Source organism: Monopterus albus, unplaced genomic scaffold (genome assembly GCF_001952655.1).
Source record: "Monopterus albus unplaced genomic scaffold, M_albus_1.0 scaffold18.1, whole genome shotgun sequence".
Classification (NCBI taxonomy): Eukaryota; Metazoa; Chordata; class Actinopteri; order Synbranchiformes; family Synbranchidae; genus Monopterus; species Monopterus albus.
In genome coordinates, this window is record NW_018127898.1 from 1,077,762 (window position 1) to 1,095,018 (window position 17,257).

General features: G+C 40.9%; 2 protein-coding genes across 6 annotated transcripts; both read right to left on the minus strand.

The window, feature by feature from the left end:
• Positions 1–6: 6 nt before the first annotated feature.
• suox (sulfite oxidase) lies at positions 7–5,864 on the minus strand. 3 transcript variants are annotated; one of them, XM_020593252.1, is made up of 5 exons: positions 5,713–5,864; positions 3,785–3,855; positions 3,449–3,617; positions 2,290–2,562; positions 7–1,269 (listed from the first exon to the last, which is right to left on the minus strand). In XM_020593252.1, the coding sequence occupies exons 1-5, from the start codon at positions 5,758–5,760 to the stop codon at positions 46–48; spliced, it is 1,785 nt and encodes a 594-aa protein (XP_020448908.1). In that variant the 5' UTR covers positions 5,761–5,864; the 3' UTR covers positions 7–45. The 3 variants fall into 3 exon arrangements, with proteins under 3 accessions (XP_020448908.1, XP_020448910.1, XP_020448909.1); XM_020593254.1 differs by lacking the exon at positions 5,713–5,864 and adding an exon at positions 5,560–5,693; XM_020593253.1 differs by lacking the exon at positions 5,713–5,864 and adding an exon at positions 5,308–5,499.
• Positions 5,865–7,791: 1,927 nt separating this feature from the next.
• On the minus strand, positions 7,792–15,945 carry mcrs1 (microspherule protein 1). 3 transcript variants are annotated; one of them, XM_020593284.1, is made up of 14 exons: positions 15,731–15,945; positions 14,764–14,915; positions 14,463–14,601; positions 14,193–14,357; positions 13,933–14,042; positions 13,710–13,818; positions 13,210–13,348; positions 10,165–10,240; positions 9,975–10,003; positions 9,255–9,347; positions 9,025–9,107; positions 8,769–8,856; positions 8,264–8,391; positions 7,792–8,178 (listed from the first exon to the last, which is right to left on the minus strand). In XM_020593284.1, the coding sequence occupies exons 2-14, from the start codon at positions 14,913–14,915 to the stop codon at positions 8,092–8,094; spliced, it is 1,398 nt and encodes a 465-aa protein (XP_020448940.1). In that variant the 5' UTR covers positions 15,731–15,945; the 3' UTR covers positions 7,792–8,091. The 3 variants fall into 3 exon arrangements, with proteins under 3 accessions (XP_020448940.1, XP_020448941.1, XP_020448942.1); XM_020593285.1 differs by lacking the exon at positions 15,731–15,945 and adding an exon at positions 15,553–15,691; XM_020593286.1 differs by lacking the exons at positions 14,764–14,915; positions 15,731–15,945 and having other exon boundaries at positions 14,193–14,359; positions 14,464–14,529.
• Between the last annotated feature and the right edge of the window lie 1,312 nt (positions 15,946–17,257).

The following is a 17,257-nucleotide window of genomic DNA, read 5'->3' on the forward strand; positions in this document are numbered from 1 at the left end:
CACCATCTATTGTGTGCATTTTGAAGGTGGAGCAGATCGCTGAGTCTATTCTTCTACTGCATCCTCTCTGATGTTCACCTTCACCCTGTGCCAGGCGTTACTCAGGACACCCCTCAGGTTCCAGATGGGAGAAATGGTGTCCGGCTGCATGTTGTAACTGTTGTCAACCGCCTTGCAAACTATCTCCAGCTCTTGAACCTCAGGAGGAAGAGGAGCCGATACCTCCCACAGCTTCCAGGCCCATGCTCGCCCTGGTGGAGGCGAGAACTCTGGACCTTGTCCCTTCTCATTGCCCCTTAGCTGGGCCACCTGCCACGTCTTCCCTCCATCCAGAGAAACATCTACACGTACCACCTCTCTGCCCCCACCGCTCCAGGCGTAGCCCTTCACAGTCACCTCTTTAGCGCTGCGATAAACCACCGCGCCATCTGACGGCGTGGTGATCGCAGACTGAATGGGGAGCTCTTGGATGGCTGGAGCAGACCTGTAGTCCACTGTGTCCCAGTCTATCCCAGGGGAGAAGCCTTTGTAGTCGTTCTGCTGCCAGTGGCTGCTGCTCTCATCTGTGCTTACAATGATCTTTCTGAGCCATTTAACATTACGTGCACCCACCGTCCCTGGCACCACAACGCGGACAGGGAAGCCATGGTCGGCAGGAAGCTCCTCACCATTCATTTCATAAGCCAGCAGTACATCACCTTCCTCACTAACTGCCTTGTTTACAGGGATGGAAGCACCGTAGGCAGTCCCCATCACATCTTTGTCCAGTCCTTCAAATTGAACATGACGAGCCCACTGAGCCACATCCGACCCATAGCCGGCTGCCAGCAGCACATCCCGGAGTTTAGCACCGCTCCACGTGGCGTTACCAATCGCAGCAAGGCCCCAGTTCAGTCCTTTCACCTGCTTGACCTTATTCATCTCAGACCGGCGATTGCCCGCACACTGCAGTGTGGCAGTGACAGTGTGCTTGGGGAATTTTGTTTTCAGCTCTTCTAAAGACAGCTTCAGCACTCCTCCAGGCAGTCCCTCCACGACAAGCTGATAAGAAGCTGGATCTACCTGAGGCACTGGCAGGTGGTTTCTTTTGAAGAAGAAGGCAGAGGGGGTGATGTAGCTGTCAGTGAGGATTTCAGGTGGCGGCTCAGCATTGAAGGGCTTGAGGCTATTGGTGTGCAGCATGGGGTGACGCTTTGGGTCCAAAGCGTAGGGGTCAGATGACTCAACAGTCTGCTGCTTCTTCAGGTCGTCTGCACTCAGCTCACCAACCTGACCAATGAACCAAAGACACAAAACTTTTATTAGATCACATGGGGCCAACCACAGCACAGCTGAACTTTTCATGGCCTACATGAAAATCAAAAGCTGAAGGACAAAAAGAAGAAGAAGAAAAAAAAAAAATCACATTCATTTAAGGATCAATTCAACTGGCATCCACTGTTAAACACCTGAAATAAAAACTAGATCCAATTTTGCAACATCAGATGGTCATACAGGTTGTAAACTGTTTCGCAAGATTAACCTCTTAAAACTACAGCAGGTACAAGCACAGAAGGCTGTAAACTGTGATGCATTTTATAAAAACAGGTTGGGCAATAATGGGTTTTTTTTAAACAAGTTTGCTTTCAACACATCTGACTTTCCCTGATTTCTTACCCTGTTTGAGTTGTTTTAAGCCACATGTACATCACTGAGCTCCAAGGGCTCAGTGGCTATTTCTGAATATTAAAATGTCATGAGGAGTGAACTTTACCTTCAAAACTAATATTTTTATTCTAGATTTCTTTTCTGTTTTCCAGCCACAAGCAGAAGATAAAGCTATAGGGCTTTGCAATGTGAAGCTGCACTCCAGGTATGTTAATGTCTGGGAAGGCTGGCACTTTGACTTATAGGCCTGCAGAATGTTTCCACTGCCAATGTCTACACAGGGGCTTAGACACACTGGCTATACTGTTTGGTGCTTGTAGCCAAATCTTGCCTCAACTTTGTGCTGGGTGCCCTGTTTGATGGAACTTCTTCCAACCACAAGACCATCTGCTGAAAACACATGTTTTGTTTAAGGGGCTCCATTGTTAAGTTTCCACCAGTGGTGTGGGCTTCATGGTAAATACTCAGTTTTTGTTTCTAAATAAACGTAACACACCAGCACTTACTACACTTTAATTTTTCTGTTTTATTCATGGTTTTAGAGGATAACTTTGTGTCATTTTTTTGTAATTTGACTTTTTAGCCTGATGCAAAATGAGGGTAAATCCTCACATCTGTTCATTTGGTTAAGAGTGTTCCTACCTTGTATTCTGAGAGGATGTCCAGCACGTGTTTCTCATTGTGTACAGCATACAGTGCCCAAAAAGGTTCAAGAGCTCCACCTGCCGCCAGCATGATTTTATCCCCACCAGGGTGCATGGCGACAAACTCAGTGATATCATAGACGCCGCCTCTGTAAGTGACCCACACGCCATCATCCAGAGAACGGTGCTTCGTCACTTCCTCCTGGCTGAAGGTGGGAAGACTGGAGGACTTCTCTGTGGTCTGCACTCTAATGGTGTCTGCCCGCTCAGCCTGTACAGGAGAGGAGAGGCAATGTTAGGGCTTCAGTTTCTCAAAAAAAAAGACAAGACCCAAACCAGTGTCACAGTGTCAACCATCTCAAAGTGTACACGTATATACTGTAAATAAAAGTATGGTACATTTGTGACGGTTTTTCAGTCACTACTGTAAACAAAATGGAGGCCTTACATTATCTCTAATTGCTTTCATTTGTCAAGCAGCGGCAGCATGTTCCTGAGCTGTTAATCATTTTTTTTAAACTAATATTTGTGGAGGACTAAAATAAAACACAGCCGAGAGCTTGTGAAGCAAATGCCATGATTTATACAAAGACTTGAAAACAACATGCTGGAGCTTCACTGTGTTAATTATTCACACATGAACTGCACTTGTGTTTGGAAAGGTTAATGTTTTCTCACAGTACATCGGAGCTTGATGGATCATTTATCCTCATTTACAATAGCTGATAATAGATGAAAATTATGTTTGCTCACACTGAGGTGCAACAATTCAAGTTCTGCTTTTGAATTAGGCTTTGTATTTCTTCTAATTTATTTCATGACAACTGACATGACGACCTGACTGGAATCCTTCTAAAACAGTTCCTTATTTTCAGCAGTCTGAAACATCATAATCGGTTTCTTGAATTTCTCCAGACGGAACCTCTGGTAACTTTTCTTCCCTCCTCATGGTCAGTTCAAGCTATACAGGCGTGTTGAGTTGTATGAAATGCGGGAACAAACGCTGACAAATGAGCTGGCAGAGTGAACCAGCAGTATGACAGGCTATGTAAAAGGCCATGACAAAGCGTGACTAAGAGGGAACACTGCAAACTCTTCCCTTAATTTGGAACTGAAATCATTTGAAAGTGTCTTTCCTGATCTTGTCTCCTTCTAACCTTGTGGTGGTGCAGGCCATAAGCCAGTACAGCCCCCGCACCAGCCAGCAGTCCTGCCAGGGCATTTCTCCAGCTGGGACTGTGGCCACGCTGGTACGATCTCTGGTCGTCACGGCTGCTGCTCCATAGACGAACTGCGGACGATGCGGCTGCAGGTGCTACCTGAAGCCTATGAAAGGGAAAAACAGAGAAAATCAAATTAATCTGCGAAAACACAGCTTGACTTGCCCTTCATTAAACTGAGACCTTTGACTGGGTGGAGCTCAGACCGGACAGGCCAAGTACACGTCATAAAACTCCAGGTGTAATACCATCTATTATGTTACAGTACTATACCTTTGTGTGTTGAGAGGGCCAAGTCGAGTCAGGCTGTGGACACGTCTGACAAGCAGCATTGCACTGATGTTCTGCGGAGAAATTTAGTTGAGAAAAGAAAAGTAGTTTCACAGTGGTACAACACACCACACACCACAAAGACAGCTTGGATTTAGCCTCGTTTAATTTGAGGAAATTCAATAACGCAGTGAAATGCAACCTGCTGAGTTCAAATGATTTGTTTTCCATTTACCAAGCAGCCTGAATCAACACGACTCTGTTCTACATCTATCTTGAAGTGCTTCGACTTTTCAGAGCAGCAGTAATTTTATCTCATACTGGTCACGGATCAGCAAACGCCCTCATATTTCAAATTCCTATTTTTGTTCCCCTCACTGATTTTAGGTTGAAGAAGTGAGCTTTATGGGCAGCAGTGGATGCTGCAGCCTGGACTTATTTTGCCCTGGGAATTGGTTCTCAAGTTATACAAGCTGCCCTACCTTTACACGGCTTTAGTTCTGAAATCTTTGTCAATATTCAACAGGATCTTTGGGATGAAAGCACTGATCATTCCCCAAGCGGCTGACAGTGATCTTTTTTCGGCTCATCAAACCTGCTCAGTCTTTACAGCCAGTGTGCATTCTCCTACACATGGCCAGTTGAGCCATTAAACCCCTGTACTCCTGCAAAGTTCAGCCTTCAAAAGGAGCCAACCAGCTGAGAGGGAGTGAACAAGGAAGACTGAGCGCCAGTGCGCTCTTTTTTTCCACCACAGAACTCCATTACCGTAAACTGTTTGTCCCAGCATGCAATAAAGACACTAACTAAAATTTATGTCTACAAAAGAACTTTGTCTTCTTCCATTTACAATGTCGACATTTTAACAATAAAAAGTTATGACTCAGTAACAGTGTAATTCCAGCCTGATCCCAGGAACACACCAGCCTTTAAGCTTTAGAAAAACATCTTTATGAGGACAATCTATGACTTAATAACTATTGGTGCATCAGGCAAAAATCAGGAGCGCAAACGTGACCTAAAAACAGTGTAAAGGAACTCTCAAATGCAAGCTGCATGGTCACCAAAAAGCATCACTTACATGGCACTCATAAAATGACAGGTAGCATGCAGAGCAGCTCTGCTTTATTTACTTACACATATCTTATCAGTGTCAATGGTGGCCCTTAAGATTACTCTGGGTTATCAGGAAGCAAGGCTATAAGCAGCTACAAGAGCACTGCCTATATTCCAAGAGTTTAGAGGTAAAGCTTTTCTCTCCTCCTGTTTTGAGTCTAGCTAACAAAGTGACATTTGAGACTTTTTAACAGGTAAATGACTGAATACAGAAGCCTACAACAACTGTAGGTCAATCCGAGAATATGTCTGGATAAGCAGGACAAGTTATCACTTAGGATAAGATGCCAAAATGACATTTCAATGACATAAATCTTTAAATATATTCAAGCTGTTCTATACAATTGTAATAATGTGTTGACAAAACACAGTTAATAACCTGAAACACACTTCAAACAACGATTCAGTACCATAATACCCCCAGGTCCTGGTACAGGCTCCCTACACTTTACCCACCGCAGCCTATGTGAACCCGAGTTTTTACAGGGGGGACACAAAACTGTGTGTAGCAGCCCGAAAGCTCCGTGTGAACACGTCTACTGAAATCACTCCTAAAAATAAGCGTCTTCACCGACACATAATACGGCACCACATTGCCTTAAATAACGAAACGTTTGGCTGTTCTGCCTTAACATCTGAAGATGAAACATAAGGTGACTAACAACGTTGAAAGCGGCATTAGCTCTTCTTCGTCATCATTCTCATGGCTAACGTAGCTAACACTGAAGTTGGCCAGCGTCACCCACTCTCTCAGACATGTTCATAAACAGAAGATACGTCAGTGCTTCGGTCTTTATCTAAATCAAACTACTCACCCCTGCGGTCGTTCCCCTGCTTGTACCCAGCCGCTCTCCACGATGCATAAACAAGTTCAGCTTCACAGCTCTGGTTTCCAGTCCGAGAGGCGTTCACTGACAGCCTGTAACGTCAGCTTATCTGCCAAGTCGCATACCAGCCCATCCTCTCTTAATAGACGGGCAGGGCAAGTATCACGAAGCCCGAAATATTTGAAGTACCTTTCACGATGAAAACAAAGCGTTGTTGAGTTGTGCTTTAGTGTTTTCTTTGCAGAATAAATGATTCATTTATGGACGAACACTAGCTACTAGAAATATAGCTAACAAATAGTAAACAAAGTCTACTACGTCCCGATGAGGCACCCTTAAAAATCCTTTATTAAAACTCTTCAGCAGTTGCAAGTCATTAAGAGCGACTTTTGGGTTACCAGGTTGTTAAAAACAACTCTAGGCCACTTACAGTCATGAAAAGAGCTACAACAAAAGCCATTTATTAGCAAATCATTCAGCAGTTATTAATACCAAACTATAAAACAGCGCTGCTGGAAACCCTGGATGCACCTGAATTTACAGGGTAAACAGTGACTCACTCTGCAAAGGGGAAAGTGGGCTGAAGGTTTAAATGAATACAGAAACTTAATATATATAGTCAGCTGGTAGGGGAATATTATATTCACTATATAAACAATAAGTTGAACTGCCATCCATACTGTATCTTGGCTGCAGAGCGTGGTATATAGGAACATATCCTTCACACTCTTGAGGGATAATCTAAGACTACATGATACAAACCTCAGCTCACATCAGACAGCAACCTGAAGATACAGTAAGACAAGTACATACAACTGCAAGAAGAGTAGTCAGCAGCAGCACTTTCACAGAAGTAAAAGACTGATGTCACATATTTGACTAATATCAAGAGATGCTGACAATTATACAGACTCAGAAAACCTCTTATCTTTATATTTCACACTCAAGCCCCCAAAGGCTCTGTAACTATAGGAACATTGACATAAAATACAAATAAACTACTTAGAGAACTATTTTAACCCTAAATAACTCATCATGACAAATCTCACATTTCTGACATCAACAGCCAACATTCCTCTTCTCTTTCTATTTGAGGTGTTTGCTGCAGAAAACCTAGCATCCTGAAATGACACATCTCAGCAGAATATAGCAAAAGAAGTGTAGGTCTGGATTTCACTTTGGCGGTATGAAACACATTTGGAGTATCAGTGGAAACATAACCTGAGGTATATACTGAGTTAGGACTGAGCTGCTTTGGCAACAACCCATTCACAGGCCAGCGCTGATTGCGTTATCTCCAACACCATGTGTACATTTTTACGCAACCCGAGGGTTATGTTACAGTACATGCAGATGATATGGGCTTCTTAGTTGTCCAAGTCACTTCTATGACTGTTTAGTTTGTTCAGGATTGTCAAAATATTTTAAGCTCTGAGGGAAGGCAGAGATCTGTCAGACATATCCACTTATAAATCAAGCCAATAATCAGGTCCAACAAACTTCACACACCATAAGTAACTATTTGTTTGCTTAGGAATGTTGGTGTGTCTCTTGTGTGTAGTTTAAAGTTGGGTGCAACTTGTTAATGTAGTGGAGCTGTAAAATTAATATATAACTGCGATTTTGTAGGATCTGTGTGACTAACTGGGGTAAGTGATCAGTGTTTCAGCACAATCGGTTCATGAAGATTTACAAAACAGTCAGAACCTAAGTGCAGTGAATTGAGCGAGAGCGGAGTCTTAACACAGCTTTACTATTTTATTCATTTCTAAAATGTTCATATTAAAAAAACGGAGAGCTTGTGTAAGTTTTCCTATTTACTTTTCTGCTAGTATTTTCCTATTTCTAACTGATCAAACAAATACACTGTATATATATATAATAGTGACAGTATGGACAAAAATAATGTCCTAGTATTTAAGATCCGTGAAGGCAGATGATTCAGTGTGTTTAATTACTCTGCATTAGCTGATTGCTTACTGCAGGAGAGATGACAGAACCTCCATGGTACAGTTTTCTGCCAATATGTGAAACAGCAGACTGGACTCTAAAGAGAACATCATAACATCATGTATACAAGTTTAATATTTGGAAAAAGCTTTACTACAGAATTTAAATATCATATTCTGAAAGTTTGGATAAACAAGGCTCTACCATGAGGGTGCCTACATTACAACATGTAAAATGTCCAAACAAACAGCAAGTAAAACCTGTTACTACTTTGCTCTGAGATTCAGCTGTAGCCTGATGTTTCCGTTGTCAGTCTGATCCGTGGTAACGCTGCTGTGATTTGACCTACACAGAAAACAAACGGGTCCACTCGTCCGTCAGTGCGACTTGTCAGTTCCTCTGTTGGACAGCTGACGTTCACTGCTGCATCATCTTAGCTGCTTCAGCTTTGATTAGTGAGATGAGTTCCATGTTAATCAGGAACACAAAGCGAAGACCTGCAATCTGAAGAGGCAGTACAGTATGTTAGGGCATCATGGCTGTTTAATTTGGAACCCTATATGTGCCCTGGTGGACCCCCTCCACACACCTCCACCACTGAGTTGTTGTTGAGTTTCCACTTGTTGCCCGACAGGACCGGTCTGCCATCGATGTAGATCGGTCGCCTGCCTTCATTGGCGATGAAGAAATCTCCATTATTCTTCAGTTTAATAATTCCTGAAAACACCAAGGCACATGGTAACGATCATTTTTTAACCACATCATTATGTTTTCTGTAAGCAACATTCGGTTTAACAAATGCTGCTAGTTGAAACAATTACTAAACTTTAACATAAGAATAAAAGCAAAAAATAAAAGAAACCAGTCTGATTAAACATGACATCTTTTGTAATCATAAAGCAAAACAATCTGTGTCAAAAACTTAAATTACTTAAGTAGAAACTGTCGTGTGCACCAAAATCTTAAGTTTTTGGTATGTTACGCTGGTTTCTGTTTTACTGTTTCTCTCAGCTGCTGTCAGTAACGAACAGCAAATTATTTTTGGAACGCTGTTTTGGATGTCAGGTTACAGCATAACAGTGTAGGAGTTTCACCTTGTTTTCTTGATATTTTCCAGGCAGGCCCCTCCAGTGACAGGTCTACATCTATCTGTTTGTCCTTGGTCGCCCTGCCCAAAGTAATCTGTGAAAACATCAATAAAAATAAATAGATAAATAAAATTGGTACAGCAGTGAAAACACATCTCCAAATATGAGAAATCCATTTCACCGTTTCCTTCCATGTTCTTCTCACCAAGACATCACAGCATTGTTTCTCTGAACCAACTGGCTCTGAGAGAAGCTCACTTACCTCTCGCGACCTCATGAGGTAGCGAACCATTCGTCCCCGTAGTGCTGCCAGTGTCTGGTTGTCAAAGTCGGGCATGTTCATCCCTGGTGACACCGACACACATGAACACAAATGAGTTCCACCAAACTGGAATCCATACAACACATATGGACTACCAGTCAAACCTTTGGCTAGTTGTGTGTACATGTCACAGTCGTCTATTTGAGCTTGATGTGTGGCAGTTTACGTACCTGTGATACTATCAACAAGCACCTGCCAGCGAGGCAACTCCTGTTCTAGCTGCCTGATCTCCCTCTTCTGGTGTCGATCGGAAATCATCAGCTCTGAAAGGACGAGAAGGATCATTTACATTTTTGTTATGCAATGACATAAATGCAAAAGCAATCAAACAATAACAAAACCATAACTAAAGTGCACTGTGACTAAAGCTTTGTCATTAGGCCTATCATCTGAGCTTTGGTGTGTTAGATGAACTGAGTTCAGCTTGTTTCTTTACTGTATAAAACAAGTGATTATCAGTAAATATTGATACAGCTTTGTTTTAGCCAATCGGTTCAACAAACCGATTTGTTGGACAAACTAAACTATAAGAAAAGGTCCATATTTAAGTCACGGCACCCTTCGTTGATGAGATTCATGAGAAACTGAGACAGCTGTAGTGTTTACAGGTTATTTTCTAACCTTGCTCGTGGAATTAGCCTTCGCTGGAAATCACAGAAGTACTCTGTTGCACTGTCATTGTACTTTATGCTTGTTTATGCTTACTTTAAGGCCCAGATTTTTAATGTATTGTAGTCTAATCCATTTTTTTATTATACATTCAATCACTCACTCTACATTTCAACTTAAAAACAGCAATTATTATTATAAGATTGTCATTTCGAATTGCTTAATATTTTAGTGATATTGTACAGGGGTGTGCTCAGATCTGTTGTATACTGATTTCTTACCATGTTCCAAAACTTCATCTCTGCTCTCCCTGTGGGAGAAGCAACACCAGAAAACTGATCAGCACTGAAAATTCATACAACATTTTAGTGAGAAGATGGAAAATTATTTCTTTGTTATCCTTTGGTATACACAAACTCTTATCATCAGCAAAACATAGGATAAATACTGCACAGTGAAAGACTGTCTTACCTTAACTTTACATCATCAACCATCTGCTCAGCATCAGAGAAGTTGAGGACTTGGTCACCCTTAGGGAGAGGCTGGACTGCAACATACAATCAAAACCAACAACAGCATTACACAGAAAACTCATCACATAGTTTCAGAATACCAACACCTTGTTTAAGACTTTTAAACAATGACATTATTCAGTAAACTGTATAATCATTTCCACTGTACCTGACTTGTTACAGATGCCAGGATGCTGCATTTCACCCAATAACACCTGATTATTGCCTGATAACAGTCTGGTTTTTACTGGATATCCAGATTTTTATTAATAATAATTTCAAAAAGACAAAACGGATTATAAATTACCAAAATAACGGTAATAAAATTAGGAGTAAACTGACAACTATTAGATTCAAAGATTCAAGATTCAAAGTATTTATTGTCATATGCACAGTAAGGAAACATGTTTCCCTGCACAATGAAATTCTTCTTTTGCTGTCCACAATGAATGCCAAACAATATAGAATATAAATATAAAATAAAAATAGATAAATAGTAATACAAAATAAAGGCACTTTAACCCTGTAAAGCCCAACATACCAAAAAATAGCCAGAACATTCTAATTTTTTGGAACTGAGATGTTTATTAAACCTTTTAACAAAATCCAAAATATAATTCATGATTTGAAATTCAAGATTCATGATTTTTATTTGCCATATATGCATAGACATACAGTCCTGGCATATGGGAATAGAGGTGCCATATTATTTAGATTATTTCTATTTCTTTTGTATCACATTTGATAAATGGGGCATTTTTGGTGATTTTATTCTGCTCAGAAACCTCACGTATCAAATATGATACAAATGGTTTTATAGGGTTAAAAACAGCAAGTGAAAAATACAATAAGAATATATGCTTGGTTCCTCATGGCAGGCACACTTACACTTACACTGCAGATACAGCACTGGGGACACACAGTGCCTATAAAAAGTATTCACCCCCTTGGATGTTTTACCCTTTTATTGATTTTATAAATCAATTATGGTCAATATAATTTGGCTTTTTTAACAGAAAACATCCAAGGTGTTGAATAGCCATCCCTGGTAGGCTAGTGGTCAATTAAATTAAAATATGTAATGTGAAATAAGTGACTGCATAAATATTCACCCCCTTTAAAATGACTGACCTAATTCAACTGAGGTCCAGCCAACTGGTGCTAGTAGTCTCACAATTAGTGAAATGGGGATCACCAGGGTGCAGTGAATGGGTCTCAAGTTTGTCTGGAAGGTCCAGTCACTGGTTAATCAGTATTCCTGGCTACCATTACACCATGAAGACAAAAGAACACTCCAGCAACTCAGAGCAAAGGTTATTGAAAAGTATAAGTCAGGAGATAAATACAAACAATTTCCAAGGCACTGAACAATCCATCATCAAAAAATGGAAGAAAGATGGCACATGTCTAAATCTGCCTAGATCAGGCCGTCCTCACAAACTGAGTGAGCGTGCAAGAAGGAGACTAATGAGAGAGGCCATCAAGACACCTATGACTACTCTGAAGGAGTTGCAAGCTTCAGCTGCTGAGATGGGAGAGACTCTGCATACAACAACTGTTGCCCGGGTTCCAGTCAATCAAAGCTTTATGGGAGAGCGGCAAAGATAAAGCCACTGTTGAAGAAAACTCCTATTAAATCTCTACTAGAGTTTGCCAAAAAGGCATGTGGGAGACTCCATGGTCAAATGGAAGAAAGTTTTTTGGTCTGAAGAGACCAAAATGGTGCTTTTTGGCCATCAGACACAATGTTTGGTGGACACGAAACACTGCACATCACAACAAATACACCATCCCCACTGTGAAGCATGGTGGTGGCAGCATCACGCATGCTTCTCGGCAGCCGGCCCTGGAAGGCTTGTAAAGGTAGAGGGTAAAATGAACGCGGCAAAATAAAGGAAAATCCTGGAGGACAATCTTATTCAGTCTGCAAGAGAACCACGGCTTGAGAGAAGATCTGTTTTCCAGCAAGACAATGACTCGAAGCATACAACAAAAGCTATACAGAAATGGTTTAAAGACAACAAGGTGAGTGTTCTGGAGTGGCTGAGTCAAAGCCCAGACCTCAATCCAATAGAGAATTTGCTGGACTTGAAAAGGGCTGTTCATGCCAGATGCCCGTGCAACCTGGCAGAGCTTGAGCAGTTTTGCATAGAAGAATGGAGTAAAATTGCAGTTTCCAGATGTGCAAGCCTGATTGAGACCTATCCACACAGACTCAGTGCTGTGATTGCAGCCAAAGGTGCATCTACTAAATACTGACTTGAAGGGGGTGAATATTTATGCAATCACTTATTTCACATTACATATTTTTATGTAATTAACATTACTTTGTAGAAACCTGTCTTCACTTTGACATTAAAAAGGTTTTTTGTAAAAAAAAAAAAATAAATTTTTGTCAAAAAGCCAAATTATTTAGACCATGATTGATTTATAAAATCAGTAAAAAGGTAAACAGGGTAAAACATCCAAGGGGGTGAATACTTTTTACAGGCACTGTATTTACTAAGGTTCTGTGGCTCAGTCAATGTGTCATTAATCTCTGTAACTATAACAATACACTGTTTAGGTTCACATAATCTGTTGCAACTCTATTTTGCTGTAAGTCTAACCTGCTCAGATGACTATTATTTGTCCTAGTGTTCCCTCTAACTAGGTACATATGCAGAAGAGTCTGACTCACCCACACTTCATTTTGTGATGCTGGGCTTTCCTAAAACATGTGACTGCATGTCGTCAGCTGTTAAAACGTTTATTTACAGACAAAATGTCAGTGTTAAGTGTCAATTACAGTCAAAGATTGTGACTTCATTTCAAATCTTGAGTAAGCACACTGCAGTTTGCTTAAGTGACATCTACTGCTCAGTTTTTGTTTTTTCCATATTTTGACGTGCATCCGAGTACAAACAGCATTGGTTGTATTTGTGTATTTGTCCAGATAAATTACTAAATGTACTGGTGTCTGAAGGGGCCATACAAACATAATTATGTAGGCAAGTCAACTCACCACTCTGGTCATCCAGTAGGTAGTACTGCTTTAGTAGCTGCCAATGCACCAGCAGGCTCTTGGGAGTACGAGATGGGTGAAAGACACTGGGGTGTTTGCTCAGTAGCTCCTGGAACACGTCCAATTTGGGCTGACTGGTCTGTTCAGTGACAAATGTGATGCAGAGCCACTCGTGAGTATAACAATCAAGTGTGTAAATTAAAAAGGTTTACTATATGCCATGGGTTGGGAAAAAACAGTTCAACACCTAATCTTCAAAGAACCACTGCACAGCATACATATCATATTTAGTTCTCCACATTAACTGGTAAACTGTAACTGATTTGGAATTTTTACATTTTATGTCCCAAATAATAAATATGAAAAGTTATTAAAAGAAAAAAAGTACATTGTGCTGAGTGAATTCTTTACGGTAATTTATTCAGTGAAAAGATTTCTGGCCTAAACTTGTTCTATATTTTACTGAAATAAAATTATCCTGAATACTCCATTTCACTTACTGAACCAATTTTGGCCAGCAGCGCTTCTTCAGTCTGACTGAAGAGAGCTTTGCTTTGGATGGCTGCAATGGCTTCTGGGTGAAGTTGTCGCATGGCCTGCCATGCCAGCCTAAACAGCCAGACAACAGAGAGAATGTGATGAAAGGAAATTAAAGAATAAGGATGTTAACAAATATTGAAATATAGAAACTTTGACAGGGAGGTAAAATTGCTGCCTGCTTACTTTGAGATGACAGGATCGTAGAGCAGAGCGTACCACCTCTCTTTGATTTCCCGCAAAGTGAAACGACAGCTGAACTTGACCCCCAGATGAACAGAGGTTAGGTCTGTGGTCTAAATACATAAAGACACAAGATCGGTGGGGTGCATGTCCCATACTGCTGTCTCATCAACTAAACAGATTATTAACAAACTAGTTAGATTAATTCCTAAACAATATTCTTTTTTTTAATGAACAATGGCCCTAATTTTTGCACTACTCACCTGCAGCACTGCGTTTATAAGCAACAGGTCATCTGTGGGTTTCCACCGGCCCAGGTCTTTAGTGATATGTAGAGGCTGCTTGCTTTTCTTCACTCTTTTGGTGATAGGTGCTGGGTTTATTACCATGGCGATAGGTGGTGTCAGAGTGGTTCCTGACTTTGTCACCTAACAAAGCACATTGAAGGAACAAAAATTATCCATTAAACCTATGCAGGCTCTACCTCTGACATGGCTTCTCAAGGCAATCTGTGAATTTATGGTCATACGTACCTTTTTTTTCTCACTAGATGAAGGTTCACTCCCTGAACAGCGAATAGGCTCTGTGACAGGGGGGCCTTTGACTCTACTGGAAGACTTCACAAGACTGCTTTCCACCAGCTCATCATCAAACTTCTTCCTTTTTATTGACCTAGGGACAGTATTTTGTCAACATTTATAGAGCTATTCTGAAACCGATACATTTCCCTATTCTATTTATTATTATAATTATAATAATAATTTTTATTACTAGCAAACCTATGCTACTGTACAGCTAGATTGGCAGTGCAAAATACAGGGAAATATGTCCAACCTGGAGGAGCTTCTACGTTTGGGAACATTGCCAAAAGCTTGTGTTGCTGTCCTTTTCAAATCTTTTACTCCAAGTGACTCTTCATCCTCTGAGCGACTCTGAGCACCAGCTACTGCCAAGGATGCACCAACCACAGGGTCACCAGCTTGCATCTGTCCAGTCACAACATGGTGAGACACATACAAGGAAATAATTCAGGTATTTCTCATCTCAGAGTAGCAGGACTTATTCTTTCTGTGGCTCACATTGTGAACCTTTAATTTCACTAAACAGAGTTCTGTTGTCCAAGGAACATAATATTTACTCAGGTTGAACATAATTATTACAATCTAAATATAGTTTAATACATTTGAAAGAGTAGCGTAGATTTGTATAATCGTGGTTAAGCAGGAAGTATGAGGACTATGAGCATCTCACTTTGGCATGCGGTTTTTAGTGCTAATGAGTACAGTAAGAATAACCTGGAAAGCGCAGTCTGTGTTTACCATGTTTAACCATTAAGGATAATGTTATTACTTGATAGCCAACATATCTATGGGAGCATGACGTTTCAGCTATAGATGAAGAAACATAACTGAAAAAATTACAAGCACCGCCTACGTCTCAGAGTAACTAGTAGCATAAAACTATGTTTTGTTTAGCACAGGAGTCAAACAACGGGAATGGCTAACTGTTACACATGTTACTCAATGACACCTTTTGTTTACATCTAGGTTAACGTTAGCCACGGGGCCTCTCTGTTTCCATCAATATATGACATTTACAATGACAATTATAACGTTAGCTTACCCAGGCAATATGGTACTACAGTCTATTTTCTTAGCCACACAATTTGACCCAAAAAACGCTGATTATTTTGGCTAGCTGGCATTAGCTTAACTCACAACGTTGTATAGTAGCCAGCTTTAGCTGCTAGTTAACGTAAGCAGCGAGCTAACACAACTAGCTACCTAGTCTCGTGTCTCACCTTTCCTTGCTATTTATTTCCGTTGTGGTATATGATCCGTTAACCGGAGACTATATAGCCTACTATGCCTTTTATCAACACTTTGTTAGCGAGCTACATGGTTAACTGGTGATGTCAATTCTACGTATGCCTGTTAGCGTTAGCATCTCTACTAGTCCAACTGTTTTCTTCCTGCGACGGTCTATCGCAGTTGACAAACAGCTTTTAATTGCAATACCGCCCCCCGCTGGGCTGGAGTGTAGGCCTACATTATATTTAGAGGTGCTCTATATTTTTGTCCTCCCCAGCTACATACATAAGAGGGCCAGAATATTAGGAACACGTCTGGATATAATGTAGTCCAGTACAACACGACCCTTAACTATGGCCTCAGTAATAAACATATAACTGAATTTATACATTTATGACAATTTCATCAAAAACTGAAACATTTTGAGCTTCATAAACACAGATGTTAAGGCAGAAGTGTTGCATTGAATTGCACACAATTGTACAGTATTTTAAACTGAGCTTGTTCTTTTTGGGCAATTGTGCTTTATTTTCTGACAATCTTAAAAACACTTAGTTATTTTGTTGTGGGTGTTATGGGCACCTAACTGGTACAACTTCAATAGTTTTACTACTGTTACAACAGTCACTCCTTGTCATGGTGTCATCACTTCCTTCCTGCATGATACTTCTATTATTGCTGCTCCTACTAGTGTTTACTTACTTGTGGCCCCATGTATTTTTAACTACCAATAAAATGCATTGCTATATAAATTAAAATAAATAGATCAATATGTAGAATTTATTGATTTAAATATCAGCTCACTGTCTCTCCACTTATTTTTCAATAATCCAAGAACCACCTCCAGCATGATAAAACAGTCATTTGCAATATCACAGTTTAATGCATTTACTTAAAACTGTATCGCCATATGCCAACAGGAATCTAAAACCTTTCCAACATAGTTCCATGCTACTTAATTTTGTCTTTGCAGGTCCAATACATGGTAGCAAAGGCAGCATTGTATCAACTGTATCAGTGCTAGCAGTGTTTCTCCCATGGTCTATTTCTCCACAGTTAAATGTTGATCATATATAGTTGTTGCCTTCTCGCTCCCTCCATATCAAATTTCAAGTAACCATAGTGCACACATCTAATACACAAGTGTGAATGCTCAGTCTGGCATCACCATATCTTAAGCCACTTATTTGGTCCAAATTATTGACCCACAGCCCCTCCTTGAACCGCCACCTTATTGTGGTGGAGGGGTTTGAGTACCCGACTGATCCTAGGAGCTATGTTGTCGGGGGCTATATGTCCCTGGTAGGGTCTCCCAAGGCAAACAGGTCCTGGGTGACGGGTCAGACTAAGAGCAGTTCAAAAGCCCTTTATGAATAGATTAAAATCAAGGACCGTGACGTCGCCCGGCATGGCGCAGCCGGGGCCCCACCCTGGAGCAAGGCCCAGGGTTGGGGCTCAAATGCGAGCACCTGGTGGCTGGGCCTCCCCTCACGGGGCCCGGCCGGGCTTAGCCCAAA